Source organism: Anarhichas minor, unplaced genomic scaffold (assembly GCF_050575085.1).
Source record: "Anarhichas minor isolate MPS153535 unplaced genomic scaffold, ASM5057508v1 ptg000018l, whole genome shotgun sequence".
Lineage (NCBI taxonomy): Eukaryota > Metazoa > Chordata > Actinopteri > Perciformes > Anarhichadidae > Anarhichas > Anarhichas minor.
This window is the reverse complement of record NW_027466464.1, coordinates 10694106-10714559: the sequence shown is the minus strand read 5'-3', so window position 1 is coordinate 10714559 and position 20454 is coordinate 10694106. Positions and strand designations below refer to the sequence as shown.

Below are 20454 nucleotides of genomic sequence, written 5' to 3'. Positions count from 1 at the left end.
GAACCGTGCGCTCTTTCAAAACTACCAAAGGAAATAAAATGGTTTGACATTCTTCAAATGACAAGCTTTCAAAGTGGTGATATTTTAGAACAAAAGCAAGGCATGGAAGAAGGCATTATTACAGTTTTTTATATATATTTAAAGACTTAAACATATGTACATGAGCAGTCACTAAGTAAAAATGTTTTTAAACCATACCGTAGATAATAAAAGGCATCCACATGATGGACAAAGAAACAAAGGGGGGTTTACAAATAGTCACACCCTCGTCCGGCCTTGAAGAGTCTTTTTTTCTAATGTCTTTGGCAAGAGTGGTTTTCTGTGCAGCAGGTAGCCACGGTAACAATACAAAATATTGCACAAACATTTTTTACAGGAAAGAAAAAGGTTAAAACGTTGTGGTTCACTTGGCTTCAGACAGTTTCTATACACGTCCATTGGCCTAAAATAGAGCGAATGATTCTTTCAAAGGTAAGAATAAAAGATAAACTCTGATGCGTCTGCGTAACAGGGGTCACAATGAAAAGAATAGAAAAAGGGAAATGTAAAAATACTGTGCACCAGCTGAAGAATGTATGTACGGTTACAGCAGTGGCTTTAAAAACGCTCTCTCCTACAAAACACTGTACAAAAAAAAGAGACAATCGTAGACTTGGGTCAAATGCAATCATGTTTGTTCTAACATCCCTGGGGTGGAGCTTAAGACACCGGGATATTTAACATAGCATCATGTTGTCAGTCACACGCTTGCTCTGCTTTACCCCGTCTCACGTAGGATAGAACAAACTATACAAAATGACCCAAAACTGTCAATAAGTCGAGAACTAGAATTAGTCTCCATAGGAAACAAGAGCAATGGGCCAACTGATAACAGGGAGTGAGCCTCATGACATATAGCAGGATGGAGAAAAACGCCGATGGATGACGGCTTCAGGTTGTAGAGTGTCCCTCCTCTTGAGTGACAGATAGTTTAATCAGTCATTAGTGGCGTAGAAGGCAAGAGTCTGGTGTGAAACATCTGGATCAGAGTATGGTGGTCGAGCCGTGTGGGTTGGCACTGGTTGGCGTGCCGCTGATGGCGTTGAAGATGCCCGTGGAGTCGGACAGAGCGCTCCTCGTGCCGTCTTCCACCGGGTTTATCTAGAAAAAGAAAAGGTGAATTAAGGAAAGGAAAGGTGTTGATTTCATCTGGTTGAAAGCTGAAACACACACATGCATGTGAATCTAAAGTTTAGGGACTGTAGGAAAAGTGTTTTAGGGGGCGGGGCTATAGTTTATTTATTTTTGCTGAATACAGGGAAGTTTATATATTTGGGGGGAGTAGAGGAGGGACCTTTTTCCATCATTCTTCCCTTGTGAAGAATGACATTTTTTTTATTTTCTGAGTCAAAGGAGGATTCCAAAAATAGTATTAACACGCCGGCATGGGCTTTGTTTTTGTATAAAATTAAAAAAAATAAGCCCCGTTCCCCATCCTAATAATTTTCATACGGTCCCTTACTATCCCATCTAAAGAGCACAACGGTAGCAAAAGCAGCATTACCATCCAATCTGCTCAGGCCAGCACAAAGACAGCAGGAGATAGGACACATGGTTAGTTAGAAGAGCAGAAGACTGCAGCAGTGGACATCTCTTTGAGATTACAGTACAGTGAGGAATATGCAGCTTTAGATATTGTCCTACATGCCATTTTGTGGACACAGGAAACTATAGCTGAAACTTTGAATTTAAAACAGTCAAAGCTATTGCACTAATAGTCTAAATGCTGTAGCAGATCGTGGTCTTCATGATGCTCCGTCTTTGGGGGTTCCTACCTGTTCGTGCATGATGTTCGACAGCTCCCTGGCCAGGTCCCTGTAGTTGGCCTTCATCTCGTCCTGGTATTCCTGCTGGTCCTCTTTGATCAGCCGCTCGTTCACTCCCAGCGCCTGACCGCAGGCGTCCACGAACTGCCTGAGGAGACAGGCGGCAGCATTTCAGTGGTGGACACCCAACAGCTAGTGATGCAATACAGTTCACACGATGCAATTTACCAAAATCACTGTATGTTTATCTATTTTTGGTGAATTGAATCAAATGTGCGTTCCACTTGCACTTGAACACAGCAAGGCTCCTCTATAAATACAGATATAATATATTTATTATATAAATGTGTTTCCGTCATTGGTAAGTACCTGAACACCTCTTTGAGCTGTTTGACCTTGTTGTCGGGATATTTCTTGGCACTACTGTCGTCGAAGAAGGCTCTGGCGTAAGCGAGTGGACCGGCATTGACCTGGGAAAAAAACAAAAAAACAACCGGGTTCAAAGATCCCAAATGACACAATTCATCAACCAGTCATCGTGGAACTGATTTACAGCAGCACGAGCTGGTGGTTTCCTACCTGAACGCTGATGCTGCCTTGCAGTTTGAGCTGCAGGCGGATCATGTCCACCTCGGAGGCCGAGCACAGCAGACGCAGCTCGGCCACCTTGGCGCTCATCTCGTCGATGGCCACCTCGATGGGGCCCAGGTCGGTCTGGTGTTGGTACATGACTGCTATGCGCTTCTTCACGTAAGGGAAGCAGTGGGTGGCTGGATGGGAACGGGAAATGGGACGGAGGGGACACATATTAAATGTCCTGTCAAATGTACAAAAAACGTCAAAACGCACCATGAGCACAGTCAGCAGCATCACACAGGTGACACTTAGGCATGTAAACAAGTTGTGTCTCTGTGGTAACATTCATAACCGGGATATTAACCGCCGTGCAACTCGCTATCAGTCAGAGTGTTTATTAACGAGGCAAGATAACACCTGAACTTTGGGATTAAGTGGACGGTACAGTGAAAAACATCACTTGGCCCTTTCTGTTTATCTGGCCTAACGTGTCAGGTGACTAACAGACACCTGAGAACAATAACAGATGGCAACCAGGAAGATGTTCTTCCTCATTGCTTCCTGACATTGCTGCGGTGATAAGGCTGGCTGGAAGCACTTGTTTTGTGTCTTTATTCCGCACTAAATCCACATTTTGACCTACTGGTGAGGACGGTCCGCCGCTTGCACTGCTCCTCCACCCCTCCCTGCTTCTTGCCCGACACGGTGAACGGCGTCTCGAACACGAAGCGCCGGATGTTGTGGCTCTTCTCGAAGTCGGTCTTCCTGTCCTCCAGCTCCTTGTCGTCCAGGTGGGGCGTGACGTGGGTCACCTGGATGTAGGCGTACTTGGAGTCCAGGTCCTTCGGGTTCACCTGGGGGTTCACGAAGAGGTTTTTATTTGAAAGATGCAATGCGATAATTGGTAAGATTTAGAGGTGCTGGAACATATTTTTCAGTTTTGGACAGAGGCAGGCTAGCTGTGAACCTCTGTTTCCAGTCTTTGTGCTAAGCTACGCTAACATCTCCTGGCACCAGCTTCATATGTAACGTACACAAGCGTGGTATCAATGCTTGTTACTACAAGTGAACCGTCTCACATTGCATACACATCCATTTGATGCACCATCAATATATCAAATGTGATCCCACCTTGCCAGAGTCCTGAATGATCTTCACGTTCTCCTGACCAAACTTGTCGGAGTAGAGCTTCAGGAGCCTCTGGGAAATCTCAGACAGCGGGGTGAACTTTGGCTCCTTGTAGATGTATTCCTTTCCATCTTCATCCTCAAAGAAGCCCTGTGGAGGAGGAGAAGGAAGTCAAGTGGGTCAGGAATGTTAGGGCCACTTCGTCACCTGCAGCTCGGATAAGTCGAACCTTGAAAAAGACTGTTTACACCTGCCAGCTTGTTCAGTTGTTTTCCCATGATTTTGCCTGGATAAACAGGCGGGGAAAAATGTTTTGCCAGAATAATTTTTCAAAATATTGGCAGGTGGATTTTTGTTATTGTAATACTCATTTCGGCCACAGGAGGCTTAAGTGCACCACTTCCAAATAGGACTAAAGCGTTTCTATTTTCTATTTTCTAATGTACATAACTCGAAATGTGTTTTACAATAACAAGCACAAAAAAAAGCATCTGTTCATTACCCATAAACACCGGAGAGAAAGACCTTGAAAACAGACCACCAGAAGTCTTTTTTCTCACTTGCCTCTTCGGAATTCCATAAAATACAACCAATCAAACAAAAACACAACAACACCACATGCTAACTAAAAACAAAGACCCAACAATGAAGCAAAAAGGGAGGAGTATGAAGACAACAGACATGCAAACTTCAGCTGGTCACCTCCCAACATTTTATTCAGTACTCAGTCATGTATCCGTGGAAAAGCACACAGAAGTGTGCAAGCTTTTGCTACACACAACATCTGCATTGAACTACTATTTTCCCACTTTTGGGAGCCAACTTATATTGCCACTGATTTAACTACAAAAGGATCAGCCCTCAAACAATATACTGATGCAAGGACATGGAAGAGCACACCAGGCCAACACACACAGCTGAACCTTTTACACACTTACCGCAGCCTTGGAGGGGGGAGGAGAGAAGAAGAGAAATCTCTATTAAAAGGATAACATTCAAAGTGTGTGTGTGTGTGTGTAAGGGAGTGTTCCCGCACTGAATGTGCATACATGCAAATGGAAAGAGATAACATAACCATCACGCTGATATTAAAGAGTTTGGATTGAGTTAGCATTTATGCTAGCCATTACTTTTTTTTAGTCTTTTGGAAACTCCGCCCCTTACCTGTCCAAAGAAGGCCACTCTGAAGTATGTGCCCAGCAGTCTCTTGCCAGTGTGCATCACCTCCATCACTTTAGTGTAGGCACGGTGGAGGGTATCATACAGGTGAGTCAGTTTCTGTTAAAAAGAAATCAACCGAGAACACGAGGAGAGAAAGGTTTGAGTTACTCAGTGGAGGGTAATCCCAACAGTTAATTTCAAATCGCAATAATAATCCGATATTTTATGGAGCAACATGATTATTCATTAGCACTACTCCTGTTCTATCTTTTCTATTACCTCAAAGTCCCTGCGCTGCTCGTAGATGGGGATGGTGAGCCTGTAGACGTCAGCGATGAGCTCATAGCGCTCCGCCTTCCAGAAGCCATCAGCGCACTCCTCCAACAGCTCCATCAGCACCTCCTGGTACACAGATAAACACATGTAAACTTCATTAAACTCCCTCAGAATATTTAATTGCTGCAAAGAGGGACATTTCGGTTAGTTTATATTTGTCTAGAAGGCTCCGAACTGAGCATAGTGTTCCTGTAAAGACAGCAGACGTGGGTGGAAATGGATCCATCATCTCCTTCCTTTTTATTGGTGGTCCAGCTCGTAAAGAGGAAAGTGTTTTCAGAGCAGCTGGAGAGCAAAAAGGGGTTTTTCATTGCCTACAGATCTGTTGACCGACTCGTAAAAGCTCACACATTCTCCGGCCATCACTTTCAATTTCACCAGGTTTATCAGTTCACGGGGAGATCTGTTCTCAGGCCACTGTGTCAACAAGCCACTGCCGGAGTGCCCTTGAGCAAGGTATCTCTAAACACCTCTAGAAGTGCTGACCCTGAAGCCCTCGAATTTTCCGTCTGCCAGCTCAGTGGTTTTCTAAATGTGACTAATGTACCAAGCCCGGGCTCAAAGTCTACACTGTCACTTAGTCTACCGACTAAACAGAGCAATAGATACTCTTAACAGAGATAAGAGCTCTTCTAGACATTAGTCATTATGTGACACGTGACAAAACATCCTCGGTTAACACGGTGGGCCTTGCAGATATCCAGAGCACGGTGTACACGGTGTGTGGCATGTAGAAGACTTCACAGTACCTCGTTGAAGTGGACATCCTGCATCCCGACGTCCTCCATCATGGCTGCCTCCTCGTCGATGTTCGGGGTGGTGACGCGGAAAGACGAGCAGCCCTGCCTGAACATACCTAGCAGGCAGATACAGAACCGACAGCAGGGAACGTTTTTATTTTGAAATTAAACATAAAAAGTGACTTTTTTTCATTTCACGGAAATATGGTTCGTCGCGGAAATGAACCAACAAATTGGGAATATTAATCACACAAATCAGAGACAAGACAAGTACAAGACACATGCAGGTAAATGGAGGGTAAAAACAAAAATGCTATGTTCCATTGACACACCTTATCTTATCTTAGTCAAAGTAAGAACACGCATATGATCCCATCTGTATATGCCTACTGTAGCAGTGACATATGTCAATAAATATTCCGGTGATAAGCGGTACACGGCAATGAAACACAAGTGGCCAACTGTTTATGAGTGCCGTAAGCGTGAAGAATCAGCATATTTCACTAGAAACGTACAATCAGACACTTTTCAATTTCAACACTCTAATTGTCTTGCTTAACGGGATAGTTTGGATGTTTTGAAGTGAGGTTACATGAGGTACTAATCCATAGGCAGTGCACCTCCTACAGTAGATGGTGGTGGACATTATACGACAGAGTCTAATAAATTTTATTGATTTGTTTATTAAACAATTATTTTCCGAGATAATCTTCTTTCTACTGTGTTAACCTTTACCAGTGACTCATTATAGGGCCTCTGTAAATTGGGATTGTAAAAGTGTTGGAGTTCAAATGGTCAGCGGTTATTTACTGTAAAAGGAAGCGCGCCGCTACCAGGAGACACCTATATCCTCAACTCACCTTTCCTCCACAGGTACTCAGCTACCAGGGCAGCAACGTGCACGTAACACATGGCTGCCTGCAGGTGGAGTAGACAAACAGAACCACAGCTTAGCACAAGAATGCCCGACTGAAGAAGCAGTCGCGTCCTGCAAGTGAAAATATAATTGAAATAAAAGATTAAAAGCACCTCAGAGAGATCTCCGTTCTTGTTGTGGATGCGGGCCATGCTGTCCAGCCAGGTCTTGCGGAGCTCGGGCGTGCTGGTGTAGGACTTGGCCAAGCTGTACTGGAGGTCCACCAGCATCTCCGGGTCGTCCTCATGCTCCTTCATCTGTTCCGTGGCCATCAGCACCGTCCTGATGCGCTTCGTCAGGTCCTTCACATCCGACGGAAATGCTGTGTGCTACAGCAGTACAATGACATTAGTTCTATTATAATAGCTAAACAATTAGAATATTCATAGTCCTGTGGTTGAAGTAGCAACCTTTGTTGTTTTTCTGTGTATGGAGGCAAGTCTGACTAAATAATTCTGGTGATCCACTTTCCCCTCACCTTGATGCTCTTGTCACTGTTGGCACAGTTGTTAATGATGGAGAGCGACTGCTGGAAACGGGTACCCCCGATGCCGATGACATCGGCAATCAGCTGACTGACAGCAATGACCACCTGAGCGAAACAGAGAGGAGAGGAGCGAACGAAAGATCAAACTGACGCGTGACCTGCAGGGACACGTTTTTCTTCTCCATACCCGGACACACGTACCTGCAGGTGAGTTCGGACAAAAGACTTGCGTCCGGTGTAGTCGAAGTTGCTTTTCATGAGGAAGTAGAGGAGATGGGCGGCGTCGCTGCGGATGGAGCTCAGCTTGGAGTTGCAGCACTTGAGGATTTCATAGCACAGAGAGGCACACATGTCGGCACGTCCGTCAAAGAAGGTGCAGGGGAACTGGAGGACAGGAAGTAATGCAGGTTTTAGGAAAGAGGATATTGAAGACAAAATGTTCTTATTTCCGCCATGAATTTAAATCACCTTGTAGATGAAGGTCCTCAGTGAGGTGAAGACCTGTTTGAGGGCGGCCTCGGACTGAGGGATCTGAAGGAAGCACAGATGCACCTGGACCACTTTCTTCATCAGGGGGTTGTGACCGAGATCCGAATTCAGCTGCGTCTGAGGACACGGCAGAGGAGGCGTGAGGACACCAACCAGAACCAGAGTGTCACGTATCGTGGCGGTTTGTATCGGAACAGTTTATATACCTTGAATCCCATGATGAAGGTGCTGAGTGTGTCCAGCACAGTCAGACAGACCTCTGTGGACACATTGGCCTCCAGCAGGCACTGGCTGCTCACGTCTGCCTCCGTGTGAGAGTACACTGCACGAGAAAACGCCCAAACTCACGGCTTTATTACAGCGATGAATACCCAGAACATCATCCGCTTGATTAGATTGCCAATCAGCGCCAATGACTAAATGAATATTTGCCATGTACTTATATTTCTGCTTGTCTATGGAAGGAGATAAGCTCTGTCATTGTTGTTGCAACTCTGACTGGCTGCCAACAGAGGTCAGTAAAGGAACGCCTTTAGTGAGCACGTCTGGAGCTGAGATCATTCCACTGTTTACAGCAGAGGACAGGAAGGCTTACTGTTGTTGAAGGTGTGAGCGTTCTCCAGAGTTCCCAGCTGCTGAAGGCGGGCATGCAAGATCCCCGCCCTGTTACGAGACACAGGCAGAGTCAGAGACTTCCTGTCCGGAGCTACAGGCCCCGCCCCCTCCTGGCTCCTGTTGGCAGGAGAGAAATGCCAGTTATGCTCACGGGACAGCAAAGTTACACGGGCATGAAGGGATCGGATGAGTGCAAATCAAATGAGGGAATATCTCAGCATTAAACACAGACAGAAAGAAACACGGCCGATAAATGAGCATCGTGCATTTAATGAGGCAAAGTGAGACAAAAAGACAGCAATGTCTTACCCATGCAGGAGGGGCCCGGGGCCGCGACATTAACCACAAAACAACTGGCCAGCAGTGTTACAGAAGAGGGAACAAACCAAAGGCAAACGGGGTTAAAAGGTTCAGTAAGGGCCGGCGCTTTGTAAGTATGTGCATGAGCGTGGGTCATATTGTCAACAAAATGAGTTTAAGTTCAAGAACAAATCCATGAATTCAGTTTAAAATGAGTTATGGGACATTATTTATGCCCTCGAACACTTTACCTGACGATGAATCTCTTCCCCATGTATCTAAACTGATGGAGGCAGACTCTGCAGAGCAAACGCAGAAAGTGAATTCAAGACCTCGCATTCACATCGAACCATCTGATCAACATGATCACAAAGAGGTACTCACTCTATCAATGTGAAGAAGTCCATCAGTTCTGAGGGAGCTGCTTTGTTCCAGTACGCGAAAAGGGCCTCTGAGGTGACGAGACGGTGAGAAAAGATGACAATGAAACAGGTTGTTCACGTGAACTTGCGTGTCAGAATCCAGCACAATGACTCGGACGGGGGCCGCCCCTACCCTCTGACATGCTCTTGAGGATGTGCAGGAAGCACATGAGCACGTTTTTGATCTCGTCCCGGTCCAGTTTGTCGCAGCGCGGCACGGCGCTGCCCAGAGCCGACGCACACTGGTACTGATGCGGAGGAGGGAAAGTGGGGGAAAAAAAGAGAGAGTTGCAGAAAAACTCACAAGAGATAAAGAACATCACTCAAGCAACCCAAACTTCAGAGATGAGAAATGTCAAGTGTTTTCCTCGGAAGGGAGGCGACATGTGCTGCAGCAGCTCTGTGCTTTCAGAGGAAAACACATTTACAGCCGCATCACAGCATGTGAGGAAATGATTGAAAACGGCTGCGAGTCAGCGGTCAGCTCAGCATCCGCATTGGTAAAAGCACGCTCACTCCCTGATGTGGGACACTCAGAAGAGAAGAAGGATTTTGGACGTATTGTACAGATATCTGGATGTTTTTGGTCTTCAGAAAATCTGCTGTACAATTGTAACCAAAAGTCTCCGGTGGAGAGGTCACAGATGTCAAACAGAATACTTGTATCGGTATGTTTTGCTCGTGACCGTGATGGTTTCCTGGCAGGCCAGGCAGGGGCACAGAGAGGAGGGAGAAGTCCATGGTGACCCGCTTGGCCGCGCGGTTCAGAGGTGGGACCCGGTCCCCGGGGTCCGCGGGGAGAGGGGGCACGTTGACCGAGTGCCTCCTGGGAAACCTCTCCCTTTGGTGGGGTTGGGAGGTCACAGAGCAAAGGGAAGGGGTGTGGGAGCTCTGGAGGGAGGGGGGGTGGGAGGAGAGCGTGGACGTCCAAGAGGGAAGATTGATCAAATTCATGGGAGAGCTTTGCAAACTATCGACCTTGTGTTTTGCTGGTATCGGATTTCATTATATTGGGTCTCACAGACCAGCGGCTTTTTACCACAAAGCAAATATTGCAAATGAAGTGGTCATCCAGCCTCATTCAGGCACCTACCTTCTCCAGGGAGTTGGTCTTGTCACTGCTCTTGTCCAGCAGGCTGTTTCCAGAGTCAGTGGAGATCAGAGAGCCTCTGGAGTCTGCGTGTTGCACTGAGCTGATGTTGGGAGTGGAGCTGTGAGGGGAGGCTGCAGGGACAGAGTACAAAAAATACATTTTTGGCACGTCAGACGATGGGATTAAATCTACAGTGTACAGCTGGTTATACAGAGGAGCGCATACATTTGCTGCATAACCCATGTCACGAGACATGGGTTATAACCTCTGCTACATAAGAACAAGAGCCACAGATTCAAAGACACATTAGTCATTTTTGTCTCTTTTTGGTCATTTTTCATGACTTTATAGTCATTTTACACCTCTTTTTGGTCACATTGTATCTCTTTGTAGTCGTTTTGCATCCCTTTTGATCATTTTGCATCTCTTTGCAGTCATTTTGTATATCTTTGCACTCGTTTTGTCTCTTTTTCAGAAATTTGCATCCCCTTGTAGTTGTTTTGCGTCTCTTTTTGATCATTTACCTGTTCCAGAGATGACTCCAAACACATCTTTGTGGAGAGCATTTTCCATGCAGCTCCCGGGTTTCTGAGGGGTCACCATGGAGTTGGGTACCAGAGAGTCCTCCCTGGCATTCTGGGACAGAGAAAGACAAAGTGAGCTAATGGAATCAGCTGAACCGACATTAACCCAGTAATACATGTTTTGAAGAAAGAGCAGGTCTGCTGCTGTTCACTTTCCCAACACTAGGTGTCAGGCTTACATTGTGGTTGCTGAGGGGGGCAGACTCCTTCATGTCAAGTCTGTAAACGTTCTCCTGGAGCAGACCAAACAGAGGGAGGTAGAGGGTGGCGAGTCTGGCCTGCTGGCTCTGGAATGACACAGTAGGGGCCCATGAGTCATTTAGTCAAAGAAGTGTGACCCGAAACCTCAAACGTTGTCCAAATTAAAATAACCTCTGGGTGTTCAGAGTGCAGTAAAGGTGGCCGAGAGCCGTAGAACTCACTTTCGCAGCATAGCGGTCGTCAAACGTGTGTTTGATCATCAGCCCCTTGAGCACCTGGATGGCGATCTGACGGATCTCTCGAAACTCCTGAAGGGCCCCGCCCACCTCCCTCAGCAGCAGTCCCACCAGGAAGTGGTTTCGACAGAAGTCGTCAGTCAGGGAATAGTCCAGCTGCAGATCTGAGGCAGGCATCAGTCAGCAGAAATAACATTAACGTGAAAAGATTAAACGATACGGAGAGAACAGGATGCAGAGAACAAGCAGTGTGTGTCATTTACCTTGGAACCTTTGAATTCTGCCTTTTCCAAAGGGCATGGGTAGATTGAGAGGGACATAGTGCTCATGGTTGCAAACAACGCGCAGGAACTCAAACTTGAATTCATACAAAGTCTGGAAGTAATGCAAGAGAAAACACATTTTAAGGAAGCTTGTGTGGCTTGAAGTTAGCTTTTAACTTCATGTTTGACGACTGGAATAAGAAGAGTATGGATGATAGCAGGAGAGCATTTTAACCTTGGGGTCTCCAGGCATGAAGCAGTTCATGTAGTTATTGATCTGCTTGAACATGAAGCCTCTGTCCATGAAGGTGAAGCAGCGCTGAGTGAAAAGGTGAGTGAAGCATTATAAATCAGATTTTTCTACATGTCTACCGGCCCTAAACCAAAGGGAATTTTATGAAAATATCTACGTATCAAAAGGCAAGCACTGGGAGGAGTGCCAACCTTGATGAAAACTGCCAGGCTGTGATTGGCATTGCGAGCCGCATCCAGGTTGTCCTTGTACTTCTGGGTGATGTGTGGCATCAGCATATTCACCAGAGTCTCCGCTGCGTGGTAGAAGGATGCCGAGAAACGCTGGTTCCTGGAGAGCTGGACGAGGGAGGCAGAAAGAAAAGAGGGGGAGGATTGAGACTCCGAGGAAAGACGTTAAAGAAAGGACGAGAAGACAAAAAGAAGGCCTACCTTGACCTTCCCGCTCTCCATGAGATAATGAGCCATTGATTTCACCAGAGCTTCAAAGAAGTACCATGAATACTGCAACACAAACACAGAGTCACCGCAAGGAAAAACCTTCAAACCTAAATGTAATTTACATCAGACATTTCAGTCACCCGCTTAGGATGTCATCAGCGGATTGAATGGGCGTTATCAGCGGTTTTTCCGCCTCATAGGTGCGGGTTAATAAGGGCCCGCTACACCTATCAGTAGGTTTAGAAGGCCATTATCATCTATTCACATGGTTGATCACTGGTACAAGAAGACGACGCTGACCTCAAGGGGCCGTAGTAATTACGAAGGGAGCAAAGGAGGAAGTCAGGTGACGTAGAATAAAGTGCGCCAAAGTCCGGAACGTATCGAGTTGGTGGGTCAAACAAACGCAGGACTTCCACCCAGGAGACCTGCGTTTGTGTCCCGTGTGAAAGTTAACTCATGTAACTTAACTGAACTTCAAAGTAACATAACGTAGAATGCTAAACTAGGTACTAGCTAACTAGGGAAGGGAGCGTATCTGTGTTTCCATGCTGCTTTGTTCCCCAGCTTCATGTCCTCTTACTGTGACACAAACGACACCTTTCAATGGCTTTTATGTTCTCAGCAATGTATGTTTATCACCCACCTACAGCTCATAGCCTGCCGATGACTCGTTGAAACCCACGCTCTCAAATTTGCAGGCAAGACAGTTTTCTTTCTATTTTTCTTCAGACATTGTTACCTCCACACTGGCTGAAAGGTTTTTTACAATGATTACCTTCAGCAGCTTGTTGCTAGTTAGGAAGTCTGTGGACGGCTTGAGAATGGCTGTCATGGCTTTAGCCAGCTCCTCGTGAACAGTTTTTACATCGGTAGAGGAATAAGGCTCCGACTTAAACACGAACTGAGAGAAAAGAAAATCAGATTGTATCAATTTTCTTTCTGCAGAAATACAGGAACATACAAAAATATATCGTCTGCGTATCTGCGTAATATCGTGAGTAAAAGACTGCACCTTGATATAAGATCTCAAGTAATGTTCAAGCCCCTCTTCGTGGCACTGTGCTACGACATGAACCATCACCCTAAAGAGAAACGGATAATGATATAGAAATATAAGAGAATATACAGGAGGAAGTGAGGCTCGCTGGAAGGAACAAGCCAAAGATAGACATAACATTTATGAATTCTGAGGCACTAACACCTCATTTACACACTGCCTACAGAGCTTCAAAGACTAGTCACACACACAACTGAGACATAAGACACATACATCGACTGTGCACGCCATAGGTGAGCGTCGAATGAGAAAAAGGACTCAGGCTATTACAGAGAATCAGGGGAATCCGCTTTGGAAAGATGAAAGTGCTGTTATTATTTCATGAAGTTTGTTAAAAGTATATATTTCTGCTGCCGGAAACCTGCATTTCACACATGGGTGTGTAAGTGTGTGTGTGTGTGTGTGTGTGTGTGTGTGTGTGTGTGTGTGTGTGTGTGTGTGTGTGTGTGGCTTGCCTGGTCACGTTGACAGCCACATCCTCGTGCGTGGCTCTGGTTAGGACGCAGAACAGCTGGTTGAGGATGGTGGGCAAAAAGTTGACCATCACATGACCCTCCATTGCATGGAGACTCTAAGAGGATGAAGAAAATAAATATATATATACATATTGAATGACTCTGGCTTGTCATATTCCCTTAAATGCTAGATTACAAGATTGTGTTTGATGAGGTATGTGCAGAAGGGTGTGTTCCAGGTGTTTTCTTTGGCGCATTCAAAGTACCTTCAGGTATTTTACCAGCTCCCCCTCTGAAGCTTGTTCTGACATCTCCATGATTTGACAGTGGTGAAAGAAGTTGTGCAAGTGCTGATCCTACAGGAAACACATGATTTGAATACATATTTGCGTTTACAATGAGCAGGTGATAGTAGTGGACATAACGTGGATATATACCTGAGTGTAAACGGTGGAGACGAGATGAGTTGAGACTTTGAACAGGGTTTTTCCTCCGTCGACCCATTTGATCTCCGAGCCAGAGTGCTGCAATGACAAGTGGGCAATTACTACACTGCATACTTAATAAAAACTGCACTGTGTTGATTTATGCTCAAGCATAGACAACATGATACAACTGACAAATCAGGGACTTCTTACACAGCCCGTTCAATTTAAAGTCAGCACACAGCATGACGCACAATGAGCCACTTTTGTGTACACATTAATTAAATGTACACTAAACCCGTTAGCCATGCATCTAAGAAACAGGATTACATTTTAATGCTGATCAGATTTCACAGGCATTTCATGTGAAAGCCTGTCGGACCCCTGAGAGGTCCCGATCCAATCACAGCTAATACGATCTTTATCCATTAACCACAAGCTGCATCGGATCCTATATGGTAACGGAAGAAATCCCATCTTTAAAGCCAATTTGGAAAATAGTTTGAAGGCAATACAGTTAAATACTTTGACCTACAAAGGGCCTTAAACCTGCATTCTTTCTAATGTCCAGCAGGGGGCGACTCCTCTGGTTGCAAAAAAAGAGGTTTATTGAGTTATCATGACCACTTCCACACATGACTCTTTAACAAATAATCAGATGTATCTAACGACTATTCTTTTTACCTTGTTGATTCCATCCTGGGTGCCAAGGTACCCGGCGGGCAGATTGGCGGCAACTGGCAGCATCTGTTCATTCACGATGACTCTGCCATCCCTTAGCAGAGGCAGCCATGCTGAACCCACTGTGTGTAAAGCAGGCACAGCCACAGGTTTTTAAAGTAGTGGTAATGCTGGGGTGGCTGCAGCATGAAGATCAACATTTCAAATATCTCCACCTGCTGGGGAGACTCATAAAGACGAGCATCACACAGTGTAAAGCATGCCAGTGTTTCCTAATCACGGGGTAGAGGTGACTGAAAGCTGCAGCCTACCTGGAGACTCCATCAGGTCTTTCTTCTTGCTGTTGCTCTCACAGCTAACATGATAGAAGGTGAAGAGAAGGTGATGCTTCTCATGCAGCTGAGTCGGCAGCTCTATCTTTATCTGAAGGTGAGAAAAACACAGATTCCTGAGGGTTGATTCTCTATTACAAAGGCAGCTTTGTTCAGGCAAACACCTGCTGAACATTTCCAGTGAGGATTCAATGTTGAATTGAAATGTGCTCAAACAATATACTTCAAAACACGGCGCTTTCAAAAAATATATCCCGTTTTGACTTTGAGCATATGCCATAAAGCATATTTGACTTTCTCCATTGATGGTTGTAGCCATTGATAAACGTATCACAGATTATATTACTCAAACTGATTATAAGAGCACAGACTTACCTCATCATAGAACTCAGGGTTCTGCTGATGGTGCAGGACGGTTGCATATGCCTGCTTAGTGAATAGAGGAGCTCCTGGAGGACCGTAGATGCACTGCAGTAGATTCAGAAAGCAGGAGATAATCAAACATGACAGAGAGAGAAAGAGCTAGTCAAGTCCAAAGTCCAGACTTAGAGTTCCTAAGTCAAGACTAACAGGTCCAAAGTCAAGACTTACAGGTCTAAAGTCAAAACCAACCCGTCCAAAGTCAAGACAGAGTCAAGACCAGCGTCAAGTCCCAAGTCAAGTGTAACAAGTCTAAAATCAAGTCCCAAGTCAAGACCAGCAAGTCCAAAGTCAAGTCCCAAGACAAGACTGAGTCTTAAGTCAAGACGAAAGCTGAGACCAACAAGTCCAACGTCAAATCCCTAAACCAAGACCAAAGAGTCCAAAGTTGAGTCCCAAGTCAAGACCAACAAGTCTGTTGCAAATCTATTTTGTGAAGTCAAAAGTCATCAGACTGAAATCTGACTTGAATCCATGTCACATGATTTCAGTCCACACATGAATTTGAACATGCTCAATTCTGCTTATGGCATTTTGCAAAGAGCTGAAATAATAACTGCGTTCAGCATTTCCTAAAATGTAAACGCACCTTCACCGGCTGGGCCTCATCCTCATCAGAATCCTTGAATTCAATGCAAACTGCAATATTCCTCGCCTAGAGAGGGGAGACAAATTAAAAAACAGACTGTAAAAGCAGGAACCTGTTGGCCTGGAACCAATTTCACCAGACACTTTCTCTCCTGTGCCTCTCTGCGTCCATTTCAGATGTCCATTAGTGTCGACAAAGAGGAGGGAAATATTTCAGGCAAAGGATTGCCAGCAGTCGTTTAAAATAAAAGAGGGCAGAGAGACAGATGGAGGAGAGGAGGCAGGTTGGTTTCCTCCGGTGAAAATAGCAACCCTGCATTAATGTATTAAGCAGAAGCTGCTGCTCTGCGTAAGGATAATTCTATCCAGCTCTGCTGCTTGGCTGGACGAGCCCGAGGCGGTTGCCAGTTGCCTCGTAAGCTAAACAGGAACACAATACGATGATGATAAGAGAATGCTGGCCGTGGAAAAGCATCTCTTTCCATAACAGATAAGTCGTATGTTTTTAGAGTGATTTTATGTTACATGGCTCTTACCTTAGTGAAGGATTTCTGTCCGTCATATTTGAGGTGTTTTGGGTACACGTAGAGGTGGTTCCTATAGATGGTGAATGGCTGGGAGCACTTGGCGATGCAGGGTACAAACTCCTCCACCTCCAGAAGAGCGCTGCCGGGCCCGTTGCCTTCAAACGTCCTCACGGGGATGTAGGAGGAAGTGACGCAGTCTGCAGGCAGGAAACGAGAGGGGTCACCGGGTTCCAGGTCAAAGTCGGACGATTATTAAATAGACAATGAAATGGGACTTTGTAAATATTTGGAGGGGTTTACTGGTTACATCCGGTGCCACGCTGTCAATGGTTACATCCAAGTTCCCTAAGAGCACAGGGAGTTTGGCCATTCTCTCTGGTCTGTTGGGAAAACAGAGATAGAAACGGCGATGACTAAAATGTCCGGATATAGCGGTATCTTTAAGAGAGGGGGAGAAGCATACTTTCTGAAGTCAGTCAGCAGTTTGAACATGTCCTCGTCTGACAGCTTGCTGCTGTCCTGTCTGTAAAGAGCTGAGAAGCGAGAGCTTTTGTCCAAAGTTCCCGAAGCGTCTTTGAACACAGGCCTGCAGAGACAGAAAAAAAAACGAAGTCAGAGGATCCATTGAAGAAAGAGCGCATTTCAGTTCTACACCAGCGATTTCAAGATATGCGTCTCCCAGTGGGCCGACTTTCATTTGACAGTTTCCGCAGCATCCTACATCTGAATCACAATATGTGGCATTAGGGCACAAGAGAATATTGATTCGTGGAAGCAAGAAGTCACGCATATGAGTCTATTTGGGTAGAACACACGCCTCGGGAAGGACCGCATGCTGGTGGAAGTCCCTTCAATCTCGTTGGTTCTCAGTCATGCTGCAGCAAAGTTTCTTTTGTTGATTTTGTTTTGGAAGGGGGGGGGGGTTCATACCTAGCAGCCCAGGCGAATGGCATCCTGTACTGTCCCAGCCTGCTGCAGGCCGTCTTGGCATTCTTCAGCACCTTTTGAGCCATCTACAGGCAGGCAAGAAAACAGAGTATTCATTTTCAGAGCACACGGTAATTCACGGCCACATCCCATCTTAATCTATGTACCTTGGCGGAGTCTGAGCTCTTCATGTAGGGTTCGGTGCAGTGGGTGATCCCCCCCTGCAGGACCTTCTCGATCCTGGCCACCAGGAAGATCTCTGGATGCGGGCACGTGACTGAGAACACCCCCTGCCTGGGGTACTGGAGGGCACCGGCCGGGAGCCCACTGGCCTGCCTTGGTCCAGCCAGGGGACCGTCGCCGTCGCCGTTGATGTGCAACTCCGGCCTGCTACCGGAGCCTGATGTCATTTGTCGCACTAAAGGGTGGTTGAGATCCACGTGGAAGTCGGCCGAGATCTTTCTACTGTTCTGGACGTCGAAGAGGGACAGGACCACATAGAACGGCTCCACCTAAGATGAAAGTTACAAAAGGAAAAATATATTTTTAATGGAAGTTGGAAGACGAGAGACAAACAGAGAGTCGAGGAAAGAACACCCTTCCTTCCTAATGCACTTCTCATTTTCCATCAAGTCCAAATGGACCATTGATGTAATTCATCTGCTCATTCACTCTTTCCATCGTGCATTTCCATCACACAAACCCATTTGCGCGTGTGTGTGTGTGTGTGTGTGTGTGTGTGTGTGTGTGAGGAGCAGAGCTAATAGCTGTGGTTTCCCAGCTGAGTGCTGAGTGTAGAACGAGTCCTCGTCCTACAGAGACCTTGGAGAGTGACGGCAGGAAACCAGCCTCAGACTGGTGCTAATGGGTGGCGGGAGGCCCGTGCCGGTTGCCATTGCGGCGGCCGTTCCTCGTGCCAACAGCACCAGTTTTGGCGGGGGGGGGGGGGGGGCGCCGAGCGGGCCATCTGAAGCAACTTTTTTAAAGTGAGGCACAAGGGTTAACACCTACAACCATATTCACAGTTTCTTTTCATTAATACATACATTAGTGGTCGGCCCCTCTTCATTCTCTGCGACGCAGCCCTGCAGGTTGAAAGACAGGTCGTGACAGCTGACCAGGACTCTCTTCCCGAACTTCTCTTCGAACTGACGCACGTCTGGCTCAATGCCAGAGAAGTCCAGTTTCTGTGGAAACGGGAGATGATGTCAAAACTTTAATTAAAATACCACAGCAGAAACTTTTGGTCGATAAATAACAGGAGCAAAAACTGACTGGGGTGCTCGTGTATTTGTATTGTACGTAGTCAGGTATTATCTTCGTCACCTGGGTGTCAGGGTCCAAGGTGAAGAGTTTCAGGCGAGCTTCACTCCTCATCTTGGACTCAATATCTCTGGCAGTCTGTTTTACAAAGCAAAAAAAAGGAAATTCAACATCACGACATGCGACATTGTACTCAAGATATCCAAGGACAGTGTGTGTATTCAGTGTAGTCTGTGCAAAATAAATTCACAGCCACGTTCTTGGAGACCATATACACGATGGCAGATGTTTGCTTGGTTAGCACCAACGGGAAACCTGGCTGCAGGAAATCCAGCTGTTCGGCAATTCCACCCAAAACAGCAGTTACAATTCAGAACGCTTTCGCGTGAGGTCACGTGGCACCTTCAGACATCCAAGGCACCGCTACAGTATGTGGACTAATCCATATGGTGCGGCTTGTTACGTGGTCAAACAGGTGTTTAGCATTGTTTTAGCATTACTACAGATGGGAAAAACAGGCTACCTGAAAGCTGTCTTGGAAACTTCCGGAGGACAGGTCTGTTTTTCCGTGCTCCTCGTCTGTTGGAGAGACACAAACACTGCACATAAATGCATGCAGAAATAATTAAGCTGCTAAGAGAGAAAAACAAGATGTCCAAGGAAATCAAATATAAATGCAGGAAAACCCACCGTCGTGCAGGTCCCCGTTCCTCTTCTCCTGCATGGCCTGTTCAAAGCTGCTGTGGAGGATCTTGTTGAGGGTGCCGATCCACTCCTCCATCTCTGCTTCGCTGTCTGCAGCCAGCAGGAACGTGCTCTTGTCCTGCATCTTCAGCTCAAAGGCGAACCGACGCACTTTGCTGTTCTGAAAGAACATGAATGCAAACACTTTCACACCGTCCATTTCAGACCTTTTAAAGTTTTTATTACATCCCGGCCCTTTAGAGGCTGTTTGTTTTTAAAGAAGCTGAAAGAATGCACAATTCATTTTCCTGAAGTCATACTTCAAGCATAAGATCCTTTACCTGAACAACCCCCATGCATGAGTCAAGGAAGATGGTTCCTTTGGGTTCCTTGGAGGTGTTCTCGTCCTTGTAGAAGTTGAGGTTGTAGGATCCATCTCCCAGCTGGGCCAGATGGAAGTACCTCCTCTTGAAGGACTGGACGATGAAAACAGAGCATGTTAGCATCCCAAAAGGCCTCTTTCTCTCTAAAAATACCACAAGGGTGGAGACGGGGCGTGGGAAAGCTTCACGGTAACATGACAAAGTACGAGGATTTCCATATGTGCAGAGAGGAAAAGACAAACTTAGTATTAGTATTATATTTCCATTAGGTTGTGACTGTACCCGCATAGTAACACTGATTGCACTGTTCATGTTTCCTTTGTACAGCCAGCCATGTTTAGACACTCCTCCCTTCTGAGATCCGAGGGAAGCTGTGTCCTGCAGGAGGAGGTGCAAAAAAAAAAACACATTAATACGGGTATTCTACCGTTAAATGAGACTTAACACGCATGAGAATCACATACATTTAGGTCTTTATGCATGTCCCCCAAAAGACATACGCGCTCTCGTATGAATATATTTACACACATTGGGCTTAAAAACCTGCTGACACCCACGAATTGGGTCCTGAGAAGGATGCTCTTCATTAACAGCAACGGTGCACTTCTCTAATCTCGGGGGGTTTTCGCCGCGACGGTGCGTCCATCAAAGGTCACCGGGCCTC

The 20454-nt window shown here is 46.0% G+C and overlaps 1 protein-coding gene across 3 annotated transcripts in view; it reads right to left on the bottom strand.

Annotated features, from left to right (window-relative positions):
- Positions 1 to 113: 113 nt before the first annotated feature.
- dock9b (dedicator of cytokinesis 9b) overlaps positions 114 to 20454 on the bottom strand; it is a 43369-nt gene continuing 23028 nt past the window's right edge. The window contains exons 7-53 of one of the 3 annotated variants that reach the window (XM_076094549.1): positions 20073 to 20168; positions 19749 to 19883; positions 19414 to 19588; positions 19247 to 19302; positions 18787 to 18861; positions 18507 to 18647; positions 17628 to 17972; positions 17464 to 17546; positions 16997 to 17119; positions 16834 to 16913; positions 16543 to 16730; positions 16008 to 16073; positions 15374 to 15466; positions 14978 to 15089; positions 14670 to 14788; positions 13998 to 14084; positions 13827 to 13916; positions 13561 to 13676; positions 13061 to 13130; positions 12824 to 12949; positions 12037 to 12108; positions 11797 to 11943; positions 11588 to 11671; positions 11353 to 11464; positions 11075 to 11253; positions 10832 to 10939; positions 10593 to 10704; positions 10069 to 10199; positions 9109 to 9223; positions 8938 to 9004; positions 8805 to 8852; positions 8234 to 8370; positions 7845 to 7960; positions 7618 to 7755; positions 7351 to 7533; positions 7141 to 7254; positions 6776 to 6991; positions 6607 to 6664; positions 5756 to 5862; positions 4950 to 5072; positions 4674 to 4787; positions 3513 to 3659; positions 3025 to 3235; positions 2385 to 2575; positions 2175 to 2275; positions 1815 to 1953; positions 114 to 1140 (exon numbers count right to left, since the gene is read on the bottom strand). In XM_076094549.1, coding sequence (XP_075950664.1) covers positions 1024 to 1140; positions 1815 to 1953; positions 2175 to 2275; positions 2385 to 2575; positions 3025 to 3235; positions 3513 to 3659; positions 4674 to 4787; positions 4950 to 5072; positions 5756 to 5862; positions 6607 to 6664; positions 6776 to 6991; positions 7141 to 7254; positions 7351 to 7533; positions 7618 to 7755; positions 7845 to 7960; positions 8234 to 8370; positions 8805 to 8852; positions 8938 to 9004; positions 9109 to 9223; positions 10069 to 10199; positions 10593 to 10704; positions 10832 to 10939; positions 11075 to 11253; positions 11353 to 11464; positions 11588 to 11671; positions 11797 to 11943; positions 12037 to 12108; positions 12824 to 12949; positions 13061 to 13130; positions 13561 to 13676; positions 13827 to 13916; positions 13998 to 14084; positions 14670 to 14788; positions 14978 to 15089; positions 15374 to 15466; positions 16008 to 16073; positions 16543 to 16730; positions 16834 to 16913; positions 16997 to 17119; positions 17464 to 17546; positions 17628 to 17972; positions 18507 to 18647; positions 18787 to 18861; positions 19247 to 19302; positions 19414 to 19588; positions 19749 to 19883; positions 20073 to 20168 — 5763 coding nt within the window. In that variant the 3' untranslated portion in view covers positions 114 to 1023. Of the gene's footprint in view, positions 1141 to 1814; positions 1954 to 2174; positions 2276 to 2384; positions 2576 to 3024; positions 3236 to 3512; positions 3660 to 4673; positions 4788 to 4949; positions 5073 to 5755; positions 5863 to 6606; positions 6665 to 6775; positions 6992 to 7140; positions 7255 to 7350; positions 7534 to 7617; positions 7756 to 7844; positions 7961 to 8233; positions 8371 to 8562; positions 8853 to 8937; positions 9005 to 9108; positions 9224 to 10068; positions 10200 to 10592; positions 10705 to 10831; positions 10940 to 11074; positions 11254 to 11352; positions 11465 to 11587; positions 11672 to 11796; positions 11944 to 12036; positions 12109 to 12823; positions 12950 to 13060; positions 13131 to 13560; positions 13677 to 13826; positions 13917 to 13997; positions 14085 to 14669; positions 14789 to 14977; positions 15090 to 15373; positions 15467 to 16007; positions 16074 to 16542; positions 16731 to 16833; positions 16914 to 16996; positions 17120 to 17463; positions 17547 to 17627; positions 17973 to 18506; positions 18648 to 18786; positions 18862 to 19246; positions 19303 to 19413; positions 19589 to 19748; positions 19884 to 20072; positions 20169 to 20454 lie in introns of those variants that run through there. The other 2 variants (XM_076094550.1, XR_012954702.1) reach the window with 2 other exon arrangements.